A 21,516-nucleotide genomic window follows, 5' to 3' on the forward strand; every position below is an offset into this window, starting at 1 on the left:
GAGGAAGACATCGAGGTGCAGAAATATCTTTTAAGATGTCAAAAAGCAGTCTTACTGACATGTAACGATCATTCATGGCAAGTAAGGTGCAACACTAAGCCTACCTATACCAACATGTGTCAGATTTACAATTTAAGTAATGAAAGAGTGCATGAATAAAAATATTACTTACTCCAACGACCCTGCAATGGTCATTGAACCTTTTCCGACACTGCTTATGGTCTCTCTTGATATTGTCCACTGAGGAAACCTCCTCGGCCATGCTGGTCCATAAACGCTTTAGAACAGCTGTGACGGATTTACTGACACCCCTCCTATTAAAATCCCCCCATCTACTTTGCACAGTTACGATGAGGACCTCGTTTGCCTCAAAACTAAAACTTCTTGGCTCTCTGTCTGCTGAAGTCTCCTTCCAGCGAGAAAAATTGCTGATTCAGCCCAGGATGTACTGCACGTGTGGGCATACGACGACAGCTGCCCAGAATCTCGGGAAGAAGGGAAAAAAAAATCAAAGGGGAAAAAAAAAAATTGAAAAAGAAATTGCGCCTGCGCAGAAGGTCCAGGTTTTTTTTCCAATCTCAAATTTCAGTTCCGGCGCACAAATTCAGTCGTGCAAGGCCAGATTTACCGCTGGTCACCGTTTGACGAATTTTGCGACATCCAGTGATAGCAGTACCCCGGCGGTAAAAAAAAATTCCGCCGTGATTATCACCCAAAAACGGGCAAAATTGCTAAAATGTGAATTTCTAGCCCTCGGAAGTATGTGAATATCTAAAAAGGGGTTAGGTAAAAAGGAAAGCATGAAAACTGTAAAGATAAAGCCGACTCCGGTGGCCCAGAGAACTGTACATTAATGCATGTCATTGGGGACTCAGACATTAATTAACAATTGTATAGAAAGGTTTTAACATGCAGTACCCTTTGTTCATGGAGCTCATGAATTCTGCAACACTTTGAAATTCCTTGGAGTTGCCAGGAACCTATGTGACAGCTATGAATGAACTTTTCCTGTGCCTTTAAAGTGGTTGAATTTTAGGTTCCACCTCAGACAGCTTGCATTCATTTTGTTTAGTACCTCATCACTTTTTTCATATTTTGGGGGCATGTTGGTTTAAACTTTTATCTGTCTCATTTTAAGTTTTATTATCTCTGTGCTTCCATTCTGATTTGTAAAATAAAAACAAACAAATTAAAATGAGATGTATGGGGGCAGGGCAGTATGAAAGGCAAAGATATGAGATTAATACTGATAACATCTGGATATTGGAGCTAAATGATATAAGGTTATGTTAACATTTGAGGCAACAGCCTTCATCAGTACTTGATTGTGATTTTTTTTACCCAATGTTTTCCAAAATTCTAAGTCAGTTTCTTTCGAAGTCAATACAGTCTTCACACTAAAATAATAGTGACTACAATTTGCCCAGGTAGCGATCCACTAAGATGACATACCTGGATATGTTTGTGTGACTGACAGCTTGTTTTTTTTGTTTTTCAGGATGGTTCAGAGGGTTTGCAACCAAAAAGCCTACAGTCAAGGTAAGCAATATTTAGCTTTCCATTTCAAGAGTGAGAATTGTTGCATGAACCAAATTGAAACCTGGTGGAAGGTCCTTGCTAGGTTCATGAATTGCATTAATTTTCTATCAGTTGTGCCAGTTTTTAGATGTGGGGTAATGTCGGTTTGTGATGAACATTCTGCATTTCACATTAATTCACTTTCATTTAGTTTCTTTTACCTGTATTTTGTTACACAATTAGTCACTGTTTGTAGCTATCATTAATTGATCTGCAATTCAGATGAATCTGTATGGTTGCATTCATTTATAATGATTGGTGAGATTCAGTTGTATTGGCCAGATTAGTGCCACTGTGACTCTTAATAGTGTATTGTTTCAGCATGGTACAGAATATTTCAGCTGCTTCTGTGAATGAGCTATGAAATTCTTTACAGTTTTGAAAGAATAGATTTATCAGAGGTAGAATACGCTGGCTATATTGAAATAAAACTCCAGCTTGCCTGCAGCCCGAGTCCTGATGCCCTATCGTATTAGTGGTGAATCATTGAAGAAACATGTTTTGCCAGCCGCTGAACAGAGCGTGTATGTTGAATGCACAGTTAAGAACATAAGCAGGAGTAGGTCATCTGGCCCCTTGAGCCTGCTCTGCTATTTAATAAGATCATGGCTGAGTTCTTGCATTAAAATGCTCTGATGTACTGAAAAACCAACCCTTGACCCCCTCCGTCCTTGTAAACTACCATCCCATCTCCAACCTCCCTTCCTCTCATGTCCTTGAACGTGTTATCGCCTCCCAAATCTCCCCAGATTTCCCGGAACTCCATGTTTGAATTCTTCCAATCCGGTTTCTGCCCCTGCCACAGTACCGAAACAGCGCTCAGTTGCAAATGGCATCCTTTGTGACTGTGACAAAGATAAACTATCCCTCCTTGTTCTTCGACCCGTCTATAGCCTTTGACACAGTTGACCACTCCATCTTTCTCCCATGCCTCACCACCATTGTACGTTGCGAGTTAGGACACGGGCAGCTGAGTTTTGGATGACAAGTTTGCATCGGGTAGAATGTGGGAGGCCAGCCAGGAGTGCGTTGAAATAGTCAAGTCTAATAGAGGTACCAAAGGCATGGATGAGGGTTTCAGCAGCAGATGAGCTGAGGCAGGGGCGCAGACGTGCAATGTTATGGAGGTGGAAATAGGCAGTCTTAGTTATGCCGCAGATATTTGGTCAGAAACACATTTCAGGGTCAAATATGACGAACAGTCTGGTTCAGCCTCACAGATGCATGGGAGAGGGATGGAATCAGTGGCTCAGGAACGGAGACAACGGCTTCAGTCTTCCCAATATTTAATTAAAACATTTCTGCTCATCCAGTACTGGATGTCGGACAAGCAGTCTGACAATTTAGAGACCATGGAGACCACTTCTGTGTTTACTGACCTCCATTGGCTCCCAGTTAAGCAATGCCATGATTTTAAAATTCTCATCCTTGTTTTTAAATCCTTCCATGACCTCGCCCCTCCCTATCTCTAATCTCCTTCAGCCCCACAACCTGCCAAGATATCTGCCCTCCTCAAATTCTGGCCCCTTGAGCGTCCTTGATTTATAATCACTCAACCATTGGTGGCTGTGTCTTCAGCTGCCTAGGCCGGAAGCTTTAACATTCTCTTATTAAACCTCTCCGCGTCTCGACGCTCCTTAAATCCTACCTTGTTAACCAAGCTTTTGATCATCTACCCTAATTTTTTCTTGCGGTTCAGTGTCAATTTTTTTTAATCTTGTAATACTCCTTGAAATACCTTAGGACATTTAACTGCATTAAAAGGTGCAATAGAAATACAAGTTGTTGTTGAAATAAGTTCCTGATTTGTATGACAAAACCTGCTAAGTGGTGCACTAACCTAACAAAACCATCAGGAGAAACCATTTTACCTTTTCAGCAACAGGTTGAAAAATAATTAACTTCAGCTAATACTTCATATGATATAGGGAGAGTGTATTATAAGTTATCCTCAAAAGGAGTGTAACTCACTTTGAAGAAAAAAAATATATAAAATGAAAGACACAAATAAAAAGAATGCTGCAAATCTGAAACAAAACCAGAAAATTCTGGAACTACATTTTCTATCGTACAAACTTCACGACTGGATGATATAGCTTATGATGAAGTGAAGACATAGGAGCCTTATGTTCCTTGTTGAACAAATGCAGAGCAACAATCAACAAAGCCAATTGAATATTCAACTACATAGCCAAAACAGTGGAGTACAAGTCACAGGAAGTTATGATCAAAGGAGCGAGAGTGAAAACAGGGAACTACAGGCCAGTTAACCTGACATCAGTCAGTCATCAGGAAAATGCTGGAATCTATTGTGAAGGAAGTGGTATCAAAGCACTTAGATAATCATAACATGATTAGGCAGAGTCAACATGGTTTTATGAAAGTGAAATAGTGTTTAACAAATTTATTAGAGCTTTGAGGATGTAACGAGCAAGGTAGATAAAAGGGAACGGGTGGATGTAGAATATTTGGATTTCCAAAAGGCATTCGATAAGGTACCACATAAAACGTTATTACACAAGATAAGGACTCATGGGATTGGAGGTAATGTATTAGCTTGGATAGAGGATTGGTTAACGGACAGAAAAGAGAGTAGGGATAAACGGGTCTTTCAGGTTGGCAGGCTATTACTAGTGGGGTCATGCAAGGATCAGTGCTGGGGCCTGAGCTATTTACAATCTATATTAAAAAGACCTAGATGAAGGGACACAGTGTAATGTATCCAAGTTTGCTGATGATACAAAGCTAGATGGGATAGTAAGCTGTGAGGAGAACAAAGTGTTTGCAAAGGGATATAGATAGACTAAGTAAGTGGGCAGATGCAGTATAATGTAGGGAAATTACAGGAAGACTTTGGCAGGAAGAATTAAAAGAGTTTTTAAAATGGTGAGAAACTTTTAAATGTTGGTGTTCAGAGATATTTTCAGAGCCCTTGTGAAAAACACAAAGCTAGTATGCAGGTACAGCAAGCAATAAGGAAGGCAAATGGCATGTTGTCCTTTATTGCAAGGGGGTTGGAATATAAGAGTAAGGAAGTCTTGCTTCAATTGTACAGGGCCTTGGTGAGATCATACCTGGAGTACTGTGCACAGTTTTGGTCTCCGTATCTAAGGAAAGATGTACTGGTCTTGGAGGCGGTACAACGGAGATTCATTAGATTGATTTCTGGGATGAGAGGGCTGTCTTATGATGAGAGATTGTGTAGAATGGGCCGATACTTTCTGGAGTTAAGAAGAATGAGAGGTGATCCCATTGAAACATACAAGATTCTGAAGGGGATAGACAAGGTAGATGCTGAGCGGTTGTTTCCCCTGGCTGGACTGTCTAGAACTAGGGGTCAGTCTCAGGATAAGGGGAAGGCCATTTCAGAGAGAGAGATGAGGAGGAATTTCTTCGTTCAGAGCTCAGAGGGTTGTGAATCCTTGGAATTTTCTGACCCAGAGTGCCATGGATGCAGAGTCTCTGAATATATTCAAGGCGGAGTTGGATAGATTTTTGAAGTCTAGGGGAATCAAGGGATATGGAGATCGGGCAGGATTTGAGGTCAATGATCAGCCATGAACTTATTGAATGGCAGAGTTGGCTCGATAGGCCGTAGAGCCTATTCCCTTTCCTATTTCTTATGTTTTTAATTGTCAATGCTGTGTTCAGACCACACCTTGAGTATTGTGTCTAGTTCTGGTCTCTGAGAAACAAGGGAGACATTTAAAAAAGACAGGAGAAACTTGGGTTTTCCAGCCTCAAAATAAGGCATCCATGGGATGATTTTACACGGGTAAGTAAGATAGTAAATGGCATTAAAAAAAGTGAATCCAGAATAGTATAAATTAAATTGCGGGAGTAGGACAAAGGGATTAGGGTTCAAACTCATAAAAGGTGACTTCAGGATTAATACTAGGAAGTTGTTCTTCACATGATGATCTACAATTGGAATGAATTTCCAAATAGAGTAGTGAAGGCAAAAACTGGACTCGAAACAACTAGATTCATTAAATGATTGGGGGAAGTGGGGAGTGTGGGGTTGTTCTGAAACAACGCAACTTGTATTTATATTGCACCTTTAACGTTGTGAAACTGCTCCGCTAACAGTGAAACCAATATAGGTCAGTGACTACAGGGGTGATGGATGAGCAGGACTTGGTACCATTTAGGACACTGGCTTTCTCCCTCTTTCCCCCGCCCCAGGGAAACAGTTCAAAGTTCCTGATGTTTTAAACAGCAGCTGCCACGTTTTGCAAACCTGGACTTTCACCTCACCCGCTGAGCGTACAGTTGGCACGGAGAGTCGGGTTCCATTTATCAAACTACAGTCCCTTCTTTGTAAGGCCCAAGCATTAATACTTAATCAAAAATTCCAAATTATGCTCACCTCTTTCACTTTTATCTACACAGAACAATCTCGCCTCCTAACCAGTGTATTTATGCTGTTCAATTAAAGAACATAGAGTTTAGAAATAGATGTTATTAACTGTAATTCTTCATAGCAAAGTACTCAAATTATAATGTGCAGTTGGGTGAATTTGAGAGACAGTTTTGAAAGAACTATCGATTAGCTCCTAGTTGATCTCTAAATCATGTCACTTTTTAAACTATATCAACTGTCAAATCTGTGTATAATCTAACAATGTTTAGAGGTTGGCCCATGTGTAGAGATTGAGGGAGCAGTTAAATACATATAAGTTTTATCTTTAAATAGAATCAACATTGAATTTAGTGGTTGCTATCGACAGTATTTAGTTTACATGCATTGATCACCATGTTCCATACTATAAATTTACATTCACCCTCAACCAGGAACTCAGAACTAACATCTTGGCTAAACCTTGGAATCCAGGACACATTTTTAAATTATTCAAGTAAAAATTATTTTGATTATCTTTTAAGAGAGTGGCTTCATTTTTGCAAGTGCAAAGTTGGCGATGCCTTGCTGCAGTAATGGTTGATGAACAGTACTGTAATTAATTTGTGTCTACTCAGCACCAAATTAATATTTGGCATAATGAAAGAACAGTATTTCATAACCAGTTTAAAATCTGTCTCACATCAGGAGCCAGGATTTTTAAAAAAATTGATTGGGGAGAGTGTGGGGAAAACGGTACCTTAGCACCTCCTGTTAGCGCCAGCAGATGCCGCTAACGGGACACTAGACTATTATCGCTGGGGCGAGGCAAATCCAGTACCGCATGCTAAATCCTGCCCCCCTACAGCGCCGCCGGTAACCGTTATCGCCAGGATTCTCAACACCAGGTGGATCAGTGACGTCAGTGAGTGTGCAACGCTCACTGCCCGATCTGTGAAATTGATTGTCGGCACCTACCTTAGCGCCTGGAGTAAACAGCGATGGAGAGTTTACGTGAAGCACCAGAAAGCTGCCTCCAGGAATGTTATTTAAATGGATCATCAGTAATGAGTCACAGCAGTCAGCTTAGTGGTGTTTCAATGCTTTCTTGTCAATTTTGTTCAAGGTATTTTGTAATGAGTGTTGTGGTAACTAAAAAGTAGCTACATAAAAAAAAACCTACTACACTTGGTTACATTAATGGGGGCTGTATTGGCAGTCAACCTCACCCTCCAGGATCTATGGCAGAGGGAGTGGAGGCAACGAGAAAGACTGGGAACATGTACCCAGAGGAAGGAGGAGAGCCATCAGGACTCTCAACATGAGGCATTACCCTCAAAGTGTTCCGAGAGCACTTCTCCTACCTCCAATTAAATGAGGAGCAGTGTATTAGGAGGCTCTGCTGCATCAAGGAGGTGGTCACAGAACTCTGCCACCTCCTGCTACCAGACCTCCATTCTCAGATCAGGGTGACCAAGGCGCTCTAAGTGGTAGTCAAGGTCACCGGCGCCCTGAATTTCTTCGCCAGCTGATCCTTCTAGTCTGCAACAAGAGCCATAACTAACATCTCACAGATCGCCATCCATAATTACATCAGGGAGGTCACAGAGATTCTCTACAGTCGAAGGGACTACATTAACTTTCCCAATCACTAGAGAGAAGCAAGATGAACATGTATATGGCTTTGCCAGCTTAGTGGGATTCCCCATGATGCAGGGCACTATTGACTGCACCCACGTGGCTTTGTGGATACCACATAACAATCCTGAGATCTTCCGTAACCGCAAAGGCTACCACTCACTTAATGTGAGACCACAGACAGCGAATCCTCAATGTCAAAGCATACTATCCTGGCAGCAGCCACAATGCCTTCATCCTGTGCCAGACCGGTGTGCCAGCATTCTTCCAGCCACTACGTCAAGCTTACGACAAGGACTATCTGCTCTCCACCCGGCTCATGACTCCCATCTACAAGCCCAATACTTCTGCTCAGGCATAAGAACATAAGAAATAGGAGCAGAGTAGGCCATATGTCCCCTCGAGCCTGGTCCACCATTCAATAACATGGCTGATAATCGACCTCCACTCCCCCAATCTCCATATCCCTTGTTTCCCCTAGACCACAAAAATCTATATCTCGGCCTTGAATATATTCAGAGACCCAGTATCCACATCCCTCTGGGCAGAGAATTCCAAAGATTCACAACCCTCTGAGTGAAGAAATTCTTCATCTGTCTTAAATGGCCTACCCCTTATCCTGAGACTGTGTCCTAGTTCTCGACACTCCGGCCAGGGGAAACAACCTCTCAGCATCTATCCTGTCATTCCCTTTTAGAATCGTGAGATTCAATGAGATCACCACTCCTTTACCTAAATTCCATAGCGTATAGGTCCATTCTACACAATCCCTCATTATAAGACAGCCCTCTCATCCCAAGAATCAATCTAATGAATCTCCATTGCCCCACCTCCATGGCAAGAATATCCTTCCTTAATTAAGAACACCAAAACTGTGCACAGTACTCCAGGTGTGGTCTCACCAAAGCCCTATACAATTAAAGCAAGATTTCCTTACTCTTATACTCCAAACCCCTTGCAATAAGTAGACAACATGCCATTTGCCTTCCTTATTGCTTGCTGTACATGCATGCTAGCTTTGTGTGTTTCTTGCACAAGGACACCCAAATCTGAGCAACAACATTTAAAAGTTTCTCACCATTTAAAAAACAGTTTTTTTTATTCTTCCTGCCAAAAGTAAATAATCTCATTTCCCTACATCTGCCTCCTTAATGCCCATTCACAGTTTATCTATATTCCTTTGCAGATGCTTTGTGTTCTCCTCGCAACTTACTGTCCCTTTGTATCACCAGCAAACTTGAATACATTACGCTCGGTCTCTTCATCTAGGTCATTAATATAGATTATAGATATACAATAGCTGAGGCCCCAGCACTGATCCTTGCAGCATCCCACTAGTTACCGCCTGCCAACCCTACTCGGTTTTCTGTCAGTTAACCAATCCTCTATCCAAGTGGATACATTACCTTCAATCCCATGAGCCCCTATTTTGTGTAATAATCTTTTGTGGCACCTTATCGAATGTCTTTTGGAAATCCAAATATACTACATCCACTGGTTCCCCTTTATCTATCCTGCTAGTTGCATCCTCAAAAAACTAAAATTTGTCAAACACTATTTCGCTTTCATAAAACCATGTCAACTCTGCCTAAACATGTTATGATTTTCTAATTACCCCAATAGCACTTCCTTGACAATAGATTCCAGCATTTTCCCAATGACTGATGTCGGGTTAACTGGCCTGTAGTTCCCAGTTTGCTCTCCTTTTCTTGAATAGCGGTTATATTTGCTATCTTCCAATCTGCTGGAACCGTTCTAAAATCTAGGGAATTTTGAAAGATCAAAACCAATCTCTGCAGTCACCTGTTTTAAAACACCAACGTGTAGGTCGTCAGGTCCAGGAGATTTGTCAGCTTTTAGTCCCATTAGTTTTTCTACTTAATATGAATTACATTAATTCCTCATCCTCATTAGAACCTTGGTTCCCACCATTTTAGGTATCCATTTTGCATCTTCTACTGTGAAGACAGATACAAAATATTTAACGTTTCTGCCACTTCCTTATTCCCCATAATAATTTCTCCTACCTCAGCCTCTGAGGGACCATTGTTTACTTTTGCTATTCTCTTCATTTTTACATACTTGTAGAAGCTCTTACAAATCTGTTTTTATATTTCTTGCTAGTTTTCTCTGTATTTTTTCTCATCAATTTTTTTGATCATCTTTTGCAGGTTTCTGAAACTCTCCCAATCCTCAGGCTTACTACTATTCTTTGCAACATTATAAGCTTTTTCTTTCAATCTAATGCTATCCTTAACTTCTTTGGTTAGCTATGGATAGATAATTTTCCAGTGTAGTTTGTTTCTCAATGGAATGTATTTTGAGAGAATTATGAAATATTTATTTAAATGCTAGCCACTGGTTATCTACTGCCATACCTTTTAATCTATTTTTCCAATCCACCTTAGCCAGCACGCCTTTCATACCTATGTTGAAGACTCTAGTTTTGGACTTAGGCAAGTCACTCAAATGTAGATGTGAAATTCTATCATATGATCACTCTGCCCCTGAGGATTTTTACTAGGAGATTGCTAATGAACCCTGTCTCATTACGCAACACAAAATCTAAAGTAGCCTGTTCCCTGGTTGGTTCCATGACACATTGTTCTCAGAAACTGTCCCAAATGCATTCCATGAACTTGTCCTCCAGACTACCTTTGGCAATTTGATTTGTCCAGTCTAAGATTAAAGTCCCCCACAATTATTGCATTACCTTGGTTACAAGTTCCTACTACTTCTTGATTAATATTCTGTCCAAAGGTATAGCTATTGTTAGCGGGCCTATATACTACTCCTACAAGTATTTTCTGCCCCTTGTTATCTCCACCCATACTGATTCTACTTCCTGTTCTTCCAAATCAAGATCTTTTATCTCTACTGTCCTTATATCATCCTTTATTATCAGGGCTGGCCCCCCACCACCCCACCTTTTTATTATCAGGGCTACCCCCTCCCGTCCGTCCGTCACCATTCTACCTGTCTTTTCGAAACGTCAAGTACCCTGGAACATTTATTCCCAACCTTGGTCACCTTGCAATCACTTCTCTGTAATGGCTATTTGTTCAAACCCATTTATCTCTATTTGTGCCACTAGTTCATCTATCTTTTTATGAATGCTCCGTGCATTCAGATAAAAGCCTTTAATTTAATTTTTTTACAATTATTCCCTGCTTTGACCTTATTCTCTGCTGCACTGCTACCCTTCTTGTCACCTCCTGCTTATTTTTACACTTTAGTTATCTAAATTTCCCTTCAGCTGACCCCCCCCCTCACCCCTCATTTGTTGGTTTACAGCCCTAGATATTAGATTCGCCAGGACGCTGGTCCCAGCCTGGTTTAAGTGGAACCCATCCCAACTGAACAGCACCCTCTTTCCAAAATACTGGTGCATTGCCCCATTAATTGAAACCCTTTCCTCCCATACCACTCTTAGTGCCATGCATTTAACTCTGATCTGCTTGACCCTATGCCAATTTGCACATGGCTCAGGTAGTAATCCAGAGATTATTACCTTTAAGATTCTGCTTATTAATTTAGACCCTAGCTCCTCAAACTGCCTCAGCAAACCTCATAGTTCTACCTATGTCATTGGTTCCTACATGCACCATGACAACTGGATCCTCCCCCTCCAAGTTCTTCTCCAGCCGCAAGGAGATATTCTTAACCCTGGCACTGGGCAAGCAACACAACCTCCAAAACTCTGTCGAGGTTGCAGCGAACAGTATCTATCCCTCTGTCTATGCTATCCACTACCACATTCCTGCCTTCTCCCCCCACTTGGATAGCTCCCTGTACCATGGTGCCGTGGTCAGTTTGCCCATCCTCCCTGCAGTTCTTTTCCTCATCCATACAGGGAGCAAGTACCTCCTACTTGTTGGACAGGGTCAAGGGCGGAGGCTCCTCTATCACTGCACCTTGCATACCTTTCTGACTCGCAGTCACAGCCTCCTGTTCCCTACCATTGCTTAACTCTCAAGTACTATTGAGCCTTAAGAGTGCGACTGCCTTCTGGAGCAAGGTGTCCAGGTAACTCTCCCTGATGCATCGCAATATCTGCAGCTCGTACCTCAGCTCAACTACTCTGAGCCGAAGTCCCGAGTTGCAGACATTTACTCGTATAATGAGCGCTATGCCGCCACCAGGAACATCATCGAGTAGACTATCGGCTTGCTGAAGCAACAGTTCTGCTGCCTTGACCACTCAAGCCCTCCAGTACTCGGCTCATTTTGTGGTGGTCTGCTGCATGTTCCACAACTTGACCATCATGAGGGCCCAGCTTTTGCCACCAGGGATTGTGGGACTACCTCAGGAGGAAGAGGAGGACGACGACTAGGAGTGAGGGAGGAGGCAGCCACTCAATTGTCCTCCTGGCTGTAGACTGCACCACCTCAGCATGGGCAGCAGCATTCTGGGCTGGCTTGATGAAAGGCAGCAACAAGGGCAATCACAGAGTGACAGTGATGGAAGCAGGAATTCTCTCATCCTGAGAGAGGACAGCAGGTTACTGATCCACTGCCACTCCCCCGGGGCAGCACCTCAGCAATCTGATGGAGGATTAGTGGCCCGCTGCGACACTGTGAAAGCCCCGGTCGATGTGGTAGACCCAGCCACAGTGGCAGCAGTCAGAGCTTGCATTGCATCAAGCTGAGACTGCACAAAAATAGTCTGTGATTGGATGCCACCAAGCATAGACTGCATCACAGACTGCATCACAGACATTGCACCGGATCCACCTGTGCTGCAATGGAAGCTGCCAGATCGCCAATCACACGCAGCATCAAGTCTGGGTCACCACAGTCTCTCTGGAAGTCTTCCATCCTTTGCAGACTGGAAATGATGGGCTCCATGATGTGGTCAGCACCTTGTGCAATATTAGAGGTGGACCACTCCACACTCCTTATAATTGCCAAAAGGCTCTCAGGTACCCTTGCCATTGCATGCCATCACCCTCCTAAACACCTCCCATCGAGGTCCAAGTCCTGTGCAGCAGAACTCATGCGCAATCTCACCCTCCGGGGAACTGGCCCCCAAGCTACCCTTTCCTGTGCGTTGCTGCAGCCCATTCGTCCCCAGTGCCTCACCTTGTGCTGATCCTGCTATATACTGCCCTCTAAAGAACACATAGTGCCAATATCTGAGCTGGTGCATGCAGGCGAGATATGCAGTGACACAGTGTGTTCTTCCTCCTCTTCTCCCATCTCACTCGCTATGGTGCCCTCAGGGACAGGTTGCTCAGGTGCTTGCTCATTATGTGAAAGCATAAAGCACAAGAGTCAGGTTAAGGTGAGGGAAGGAGGGGCAGGAAGGAAGAAATGCATGAATTCAGCATGGTTAGCTGGAAAGTACAAAACACTTGTGGGGTGAGGAAGAAGTGGAATGTGAGAAGTAGGAGTAGGGACAAACATACCGTTGTTATCCAAAAGAGGGTTAACGTCACTGGTGGTCACGGCACCCACCACCTGGCACCCAATAATCTGCAGCACTCTATTCTCCAGCGCACAGTGGTTGGGTGTCAGCTTGTCCCCTGCCTGTGTGCTCCTGCTGCCTTCTATTATGAGCTATCTTAGCCTGCAAGAGAAAGGAAAGTATGCTAATGAGTGTGGAGCAATGTTTTTAGGTGATGTACTTGCCATCATTGAATAGCTGTCATTGTGTGCAAGGTGTGAGATGTGGGTGTAAGTGTTGGTAGTTAGAGATTGTTGGTGGGTAAGTGCTGGGGGTGTGGTGCTATGAGCAGTGCATGAAAACTGTGGTTTATAGCATTTATTGAAGCATTCACTCACCCTGACCACCTGAGTGAGGTTGTTAAATTTCTTCCTGCACTATGTGGATGTCCTGGGGACCACAGTGCTGCAGAGATGCACTGCACTTCCTTCCTCCACATGGTGCAGAAGACTGGCAATGAGGGCCTCATGCCACTTGCCAAGTAGAGCATTGTCCTCCATCTCTCAAGCAAACACCACCTCCAATTCTTGATTGTAGAATCTGTGGGCTCTCTCCCTGGGGCATGGATTAACCATGAGTACAATTTCCACAGCCAGCAATGTTGAGTGCGGGTCTACAGTATTAATTAACTTCCCCTTTAAGTACTGAAAAAAGCCTGTGGCAATCATGACTTGTGATTAGACTGCACCCGATATTGGTCCATCCTTTGAGTGTACCGCTAATGAGCTTGAGCTTTAAGACTTGAATTAAGACTCCAATCATTTCTTTGAGCAGTGAGCACACATTTTGCGAGCAGTCTAAGGTATTAACACCTGGCGCTAATTCTCCAACTCTTCTCATGACATCGCCCATGCCTGGGCTAGAATGAATTGTGTTCTTGCTGATCTGACAGATTACTGTGTCCGTTGGTGAACTTTATGGATTGATTGCATTCTAAACCTGCCAAAGAGCATCATTGCTAGGATGAAAATATCCTTTTGTTGTGCTGCAGTGGGGACCAGTAGTTTTTCAAATCACTGGGGAGTGTGGGCCATTTTGTGGACAATGGGAAGCTGAAAGTAAGATTGTTCCGATTGAATCATATTGCTCAATGGGGACTTGACCCTCAGTCTATGTTTTCACATATATTGTGTTAACTTGGTCTTTGTATGAAGTACTGATTCTGAATTAATATAGGCTTTTACCTTAGTGATCGCCAGTTCTCTATTTAGTTGTGTCACTTCAAATCAACCTGAACTAGACTAAGAAAAATAAGTTGTTTAAAAACAAAGAAAAACTTTCATGTGTTACTAGCTAAAGTAGTAATTAATAAATCAACATTCAGTGGGAAGTATGTTATTTGGAACAGAGCTTGTATTAAGTTTGCTGAACTACAAGACAGCTGATCTGTAGTAAAAATGACTGATTTGCCAGACCAGATAAGTGATTCAATGTTATAGCACTTGCCTCTTTGTAATGACAGTTAATAGATAACTAAACTGATAGAAAGGAATTGAACCTGACGGATCACTGTAGAAACCGAAGGAGTAAAAGAAAAAAAAGTTGTCTGCCGTGGCTCAGTGGCAACACTCTCGCCTCTGAATCAGAAGGTCCAGTCCCACTCTAGAGCTTTAGCACATAATCTATGCTGCCACACAGTCACACTGCTTGTTCGACATCCAATATTGGATGAGCAGAAATTTCCTCCAACTGAATATTGGGAGGAGTGAAGCCATTGTCCTTGATCCCTGCCTCAAACTCCGTTCCCGTTCCCATCCTTGGCAACTGTCTGAAGCTGTGCCAGACCATTTGGAACCTTGGTGTTGTGTTTGACCCTGAGATGAGCTTCCGACCACATATCTGCTCCATCACCAAGACTGCCTACTTCCATCTCCATAACATCACCCGCCTCTGACCCTGTCTCAGCACAAATGTTGCTGAAACTCTCATCCATGCCTTTGTACCTCAAGACTTGACTATTCTAATGCTCTCTTGGCCAACCTCCCATCTTCCACCCTAATTAAACTTGTACTCATCCAAAACTTTGCTACTCCGTATCTTAACTCACTCCAAGTCTCGTTCACCCATCACCCCTGTGCTTGCTGACCTTCACTGCTCCCGGTACAACAGTTTTAAAATCCTCATTCTTGTTTTCAAATCCTTCCATGGCCCCTCTCCTCCCTATCTCTGCGACCTCCTCCAGCCCTACAAGCTTTCACGATCTCTGCGCTCCTTCAATTCTGGCCTATTGCGCATCGCCCCACCATTGGTGGTTTTACTTTCAGCTGCCTTGGTCCTAAGCTCTGGAATTCCCTCCCTAAACCTATCCGCCTCTCTATCCCTCTTCCCCCCCCTTAAGAAGCTCCTTAAATCTTACCTCTTTGACCAAGGTTTTGGTCATCTGTCCTGATGTTTTTGACACTGAGCCACAGAAGGAGATGTTTTTATTAATATCGCTCTTGAAAAGCGCATTGAGACATTTTGCTCTATAAATGTAAGTTGTTGTTGACGACGACACGTCAGTGCAGTACATTGTCTGAGTTGTCACCTTTCGGATGAAATGCGTTAAACCAAGGTCTGGTCTGCCGTCTTAAGTGAATGTAAAAGATTCCTGTGTCCTGACCAACATTCATTCCACAACCAATGCCACTAAAACAGATCATCGGGTCACTCAAATCATTGCTGTTTTTGCACAAATTGTCTGCCGCTTTCCCTGCATTACACCAGTGACTACACTTAAAAAGTATTTTATAGACTGTGAATGGCTTTGGGATGTCCTGAGATGATGAAAGGCACTTTATAAGTGTAAGTTGTTTCTTTCCTTCTAGAAATCTGAGATAAAAGCAAAATGTTGGAAACACACCACAGGCCTGTCAGTATCTGTAAGACGAAAAAATAGATTAACTTTTTGGGTTTTGATCCACGATCAGAATATTTTAAAAGACCTGCTGTATATTTGCTGGTTTTATTTTATTATTGACACACCTAAGATGTTTCTTTTTTAATAAAAGCATGTATTCCGAATTTACAATGCTGCTTACAATGTGTTATTGTTGGAATGTATTCGGTGGTAAGTTGCTCCATTTACATTTCCTTTGTTGCATGTGTGTCACTAAATGTGCTGGCCATGGTCATTGGATCAGTAGGCGGTTTCAATTGATGGAGTAGAGTTGATGCCAGATGCTTGGTGGTTATTGTCTGTGTTTAGGAAAAAATAGCTTACCACAGCTTTTGTTTAGGAAGCAAGGTAGTTTAGAGGAAAGTGGCATGTGGAAGTTGTGGGCTTCTGTTTCAGTTCTGCTCTCTTGCGAACCAAACTCAACTATAAAATCACCTAGTCTGCATTTCAAGCTTTGTTGAATTCCTCTCCCCCATACATATATCTTGGCAATCATTTTGATTGTATAATCGAGATAAAACAGACAAATTAACTTTTTGAATTCTGCCTGGATTCTATAACACCTTAGCAAATACCGTGAGTGGAAAAGGGATCAGTAGGGGATGCTGAACTGAAGGTCTGTAAAAACTTTTACTCGTGTGTTACTTCCAGACAGGAATCGGATTCTCTTTTTCACTTTACACATTTATTCAGAAATAAAAATACAAATTTGGGTTAATAAATTATGTGGATGGTTACCACAGGAATTAACTATGAAAGGGGCCTCTCAAATAAAAGTCATTTGACATTGTAACTAATTTTCATTTATATCTCTCTCTGTTTTTTTTATTCGTTCCTGGTTTGTGAGCGTCCCTGGCAAGACCATCATTGCCTATTCCTAATTGCCCTGAGAAAGTGGTGGTGAGCCGCCGCCTTGAACCGCTGCAGTCCGTGTGGTGAAGGTATTCCCTCAGCGCTGTTATGGATGAAGTTCCAGTGACAATGAAGGAACGGCAATATATTTCCATGTCGGGATGTTGTGTAAGTTGGAGGGGCACTTGCAGGTGATGGTGTTCCCATGCGCCTGCTGCCCTTGTCCTTCTAGGTGGTAGAAGTTGCGGGTTTTGGAGGCTGTCGAAGAAGCCTTGGCGAGTTGCTGCAGTGCATCTTGTAGATGGTACACACTGCAGCCACGATGTGCTGGTGGTGGAGGGAGTGAATGTTGAAGGTGGTGGATAGGATGCCAATCAAGCAGGCTGCTTTGTTCTGGATGGTGTCGAGCCTCTTTAGTGTTGTTGGAGCTGTACTCATCCAGACAAGTGGAGGGTATTCCATCACACTTCTTGTAGATGGTGGAAAGCCTTTGGGGAGTCAGGAGGTAAGACACTTGCTACAGAATGCCCAGCCTCTGACATGCTTTTGTAGCCACAGTATTTATGTGACTGGTCCAGTTAAGTTTCTAGTCAATGGTGACCCCCAGGATGTTGATGGTGGGGGATTCACTGATGGTAATGCCGTTGAATGTCAGCGGGAGGTGGTTAGACTCTCGCTGGTTGGATTTCTGGATATACTATATAAAAACAAATGAAGATTCTTTTGAGATTCCAGCTTTTGCACATTCTGACATAGTGCAAAAGCAACAGAACCTCCGTCACCCTTCATAATTCAGAACAATAATAAATCCTGGAGCATGTAGGTGCCTTTGCGCCATGAAAAGCTCAGTGTGCATCCATTAAAGCAATACTGAACTGGGTTAGTTTTGTGTTGGGTACCCACTTGTACTTAGAATATTTGAAACAAGTAAAGCTTATTAGAGGTTCTGAGGCTTGGCTTTGGGGAGGAAGGTGTGGCAGAGATACTATCCTTTTGGGGCAGAGAACAAGCTTCCGAGCAAGCAAGTATTTTGATAAAAAATGATTTTATTGCCTTGTAACTAGTGTTTCAACTTAGAAGTAAATGGCAACATTAAAGACACTTTACTAGGGCTATTCAGTAATGCAGTTCACTTTTTCTCCTGCATTTAGCTTGAATCATAGAATCATAGAAATTTACAGCATGGAAGGAGGCCATTTCGGGCCCATCGTGTCCACGCCAGCCGACCAAGGTGCTGTATTTTTCAGTGTTTTATTATGTCATAATTTTTTGGGGACAAATTTCTTTCTCCGATTCAATTGTATCTCTGGACTTTACCCAAAGCAAAGAATTTGTGGACACTGGTTTATCTTTTATCTGACATCTTTTTGTGCCTCTGCACTGTCTTTCTCTTCGCTGCTATGCCTGGAGCCCTATTTCTGCTGCTTTCGGTATCAGTAAAGTTAAAATACTGGGTACTTACATTGATAAATAATTACATGATAAAAATAGCAGGAAAGTTACATCAACGAATCTTTCATGTCTGAACATAGTCATTTGTAGCATACTTGAAGAGTGCTTAAAGAGTACTTGAACTATTATGTCAGACAGTGTCACAGCATAAATCTGACTTAAAAATGTATATAGCAGATGCACATTTTATTGCAGCAATTTGACATGCATATTACTAAAGTGCCAAAACACAGGATTAATCCCAAAAGCATGTTTGCTCCTGAAGTTTAACATTTTAACACTCTTGGGTTTTTCTATTGCAATTTGCTATGGCACCTTTTTTCATTCTGCATTTATTCTTTGACCTATTTCTGCCATTGAAGCAACTGAATAGCAATAAACGTTTAGGATCTGAGGATTGCTCTTCTGTCAGATCTGTTATTCCATCTTGGTTTAACCATTGGTGGTGTTCCCTTGCCAAAGCTGTCTCTTGAAACTTAAGTGAAACCACCTTTTGACCCCTCTCTAATCTGATGGTACAACTGTTAACTTTCCTAAAGAAAAAGCTGGCCTTCTTCGCTCACTTCTCTCCTCCATTGCTAATCTGCTTTCATCTTGGTAAAGAAAGTCCATTATTCTCCTACATTCTACCACTATCAACAAAATAATTTGCTGCTCTGTGGATTCCAGTAAGGGCAAGTGTTATCCTAATATCATCCTTAAGATGCTTGCCTCTGAGCATAAAATAAAAGACTGACTTACATTTATATAGCGCCATTCACATTCACCGGACGTTCCAAAGCGCTTTACAACCAATGAAATTTTTTTTTGAAGTGTAAACACTATTGTAATGTAGGAAACGTAGCATCTAATTTGCGCATGGTGACTCCCACAAATAGTAACGTGATAATGAACAGATACTCATTTTTTTTTAGTGATGTTGGTAAAGAGATAATATTGGCCAGGACATCGGGGATAACTCCTTCTTCTTCGAAATAGTGCCGTGGGATCTTTTATGTCCACCTGAAAGAGCAACCATCTTATCTGAAAGATGGCACCTCCGATAGTGTCAGCCTAGATTTCTTTGTGCTCAAGTCTCTGGAACGGGAATTGAACCTACAACCTTCTGACTCAGGAGGTGAGAGTGCTACCAACTGAGCCATGGCTGACACTATCCAATGCTCTTTCTCCAGTCGCTGCTACTATCAAATCAGCTTTCTTTCTTCCTTAGAATTTTGCTTGTGTTCATCCTAACCCTAAGAAAGTTGATCCCTCTTTCCTTTCCAAACATCAGCCTTATCTCTTCTATTTGCAGTTTGTAAAATCATGGCAGCTGCTAATTGGTGAAGGTAGAATGCCCCAGACACATTTGGCAGAACTCGCTCACCAAATGACCACCTCAGGATTTCCAGCTTTTGTTCAACATTACAACACTTTCAAAAAAATAGTACCACATAGGCTTTTGGACACCATGAGATCATGAAAGACGTTATATAAATGCAAGTCTTTTCTTGAACATTAATTGTGCTTAATTACGCCCAAACTGGTTACCAGTTGGTACCTTAATCTAGTGATTCATAAGTTACCGTACCTACCGTTTGGTCCTTTGAGAACAGGAGTTTATTTCCTAAATGGAAAAATGTACTTTTATCATCAATTGCAAGCCCATAATATATTTGATTTGGCATTCTTACAGGGCTGTCCTTGGGACTCATCTGAGGTGACTATCCAATTTTATTTGAATGAAAAATATTGTTGCATCTTATCTGTTGCCATATAAATCAAAACTGGAAGTCTCACTTCCATTATGTTGAAAGCACACATAGCCATAAGTTATCATGTCTCTCTTACAGAGCAATTTGGGAAGTTTTGTCAGTTGTTCATTAGTGAGCATTTAGGAATGCATAAGACAATCAGGGACAGCCAGCCTGGATTCTTTAGCTGCCTACTAGCAAGATTTAAGTTTTCAGATACTCCTCAGTGATTGTAGTTGCTGAAAAGTAAACAGTGCTTTCTTTGCCCACTTCAAATAAGGAAATAAATAAAGTTGTTCATTTTGTATGTAGGTTTGAAAGATAACATGGGTAATATACACTGACATAAAATGGCTGATAAAATGTGCATTATGGGTTAGAAGGTCAGACAGGCACTTCAATATAGGCAGGTCACCAAGGCAACACTGATGAGGCGTTCCTCGTAGTCGGCTAGTGGAACTTTAATTAAATAAGGAGGAAGAACGGGGCTTTGTCTGTCATGAACCACAATATAATACAACACAAAGGGCTGGAAATTCACCAACCTTGTGCCCGTTGGTTCAGCGATATTTTGCGTTTTTGCTGAAAAACGGTGACTATGATAGTTTCGCCGAAGTCTTACGCCGGCAGTTTTGAAAGACTGTTGAAAAGCGGACCGTCGGCGTACAAAACTGGAAATACCACTATCGCCGTAGTTGCAGCCTCAAAAACGGCGGTATGTATGAAGACCTGCAAAAAAGGTAAGTTAAAGTTTTTGGGTCCAAATTTGGCCAGTGTATATTTCTGGCACATTCACCAGAGGTGCATCGCTTTTGTAGAACTCCGAGGGCGGCAAAAATCTTCGGGCCGAGTTTGGCTGATCCCCAGCCTCTCCTCCATGGTGACGTAGCATGGCAAATGGATTCGGGGGCGAAGCCAGGTCCCGGCGCTGAAAACAGTGCCGGGGCCTCTGCGTGCATGTGCAATAGCTCCTAGCCCCCAGAATCTGAGAATGTGTGATGCAGGCTGTGTGGGAGGGGCCGACGCTCGCCGCCTTTATCCCGGGCCGATTAGCCTGCCACACAGGCCGGCCGCTGCCTTCCCGCGCTGAGGGCTACAAGAGACAGGTTGGTGGAGGGAAGAGTTTTGATCAGGGGCGGGGATGAGTTTTGATCTGGGGGGGGGGCGTAGGAGGAGTTTTGATCTGGTGGGGGGGGCGTAGGAGGAGTTTTGATCCGGCCGGGGGGAATTCTCAAGCACATAAAAATAAAAGTGGAGTTGCTCTAACCATTTAGAATGTTACAAACCATGAAAAAATTAAGCAATGCCAGATTTCAAAGTGAAGTTTATTTGTCACAAATGTAACGTGCTGCATATATTTAATAAACAACTCCTTGAACATTATCTTTCCAGCGAAGTTACTCTGAAAATGTTGATGTTCATAGTTTACTGTGCTACAATATTTTATACAAAATACACAGTTGTAGGATTGAAAACATCGGACACATTTTAAACATACTAAATATTATTGTCGAAGGATGTTTAATCATTTCCTTGTACATTTTGTAGGTTATTATTTAAAAATGAAAGCTTATTTCCAGTTGGGAACAGGCCAGAAGTGT

General features: G+C 42.4%; 1 protein-coding gene across 7 annotated transcripts in view; it reads left to right on the forward strand.

The window, feature by feature from the left end:
• The window catches only part of dock3 (dedicator of cytokinesis 3), a 1,878,236-nt gene that overhangs the window by 463,070 nt on the left and 1,393,650 nt on the right, over positions 1–21,516 (forward strand). For 5 of the 7 annotated variants that reach the window (XM_070895785.1, XM_070895788.1, XM_070895786.1 and 2 more), the window contains exon 3: positions 1,499–1,539. In XM_070895785.1, coding sequence (XP_070751886.1) covers positions 1,499–1,539 — 41 coding nt within the window. The other 2 variants (XM_070895790.1, XM_070895789.1) reach the window with 2 other exon arrangements.

The sequence above is a fragment of the Pristiophorus japonicus genome, chromosome 12, assembly GCF_044704955.1.
Source record: "Pristiophorus japonicus isolate sPriJap1 chromosome 12, sPriJap1.hap1, whole genome shotgun sequence".
Lineage (NCBI taxonomy): Eukaryota > Metazoa > Chordata > Chondrichthyes > Pristiophoridae > Pristiophorus > Pristiophorus japonicus.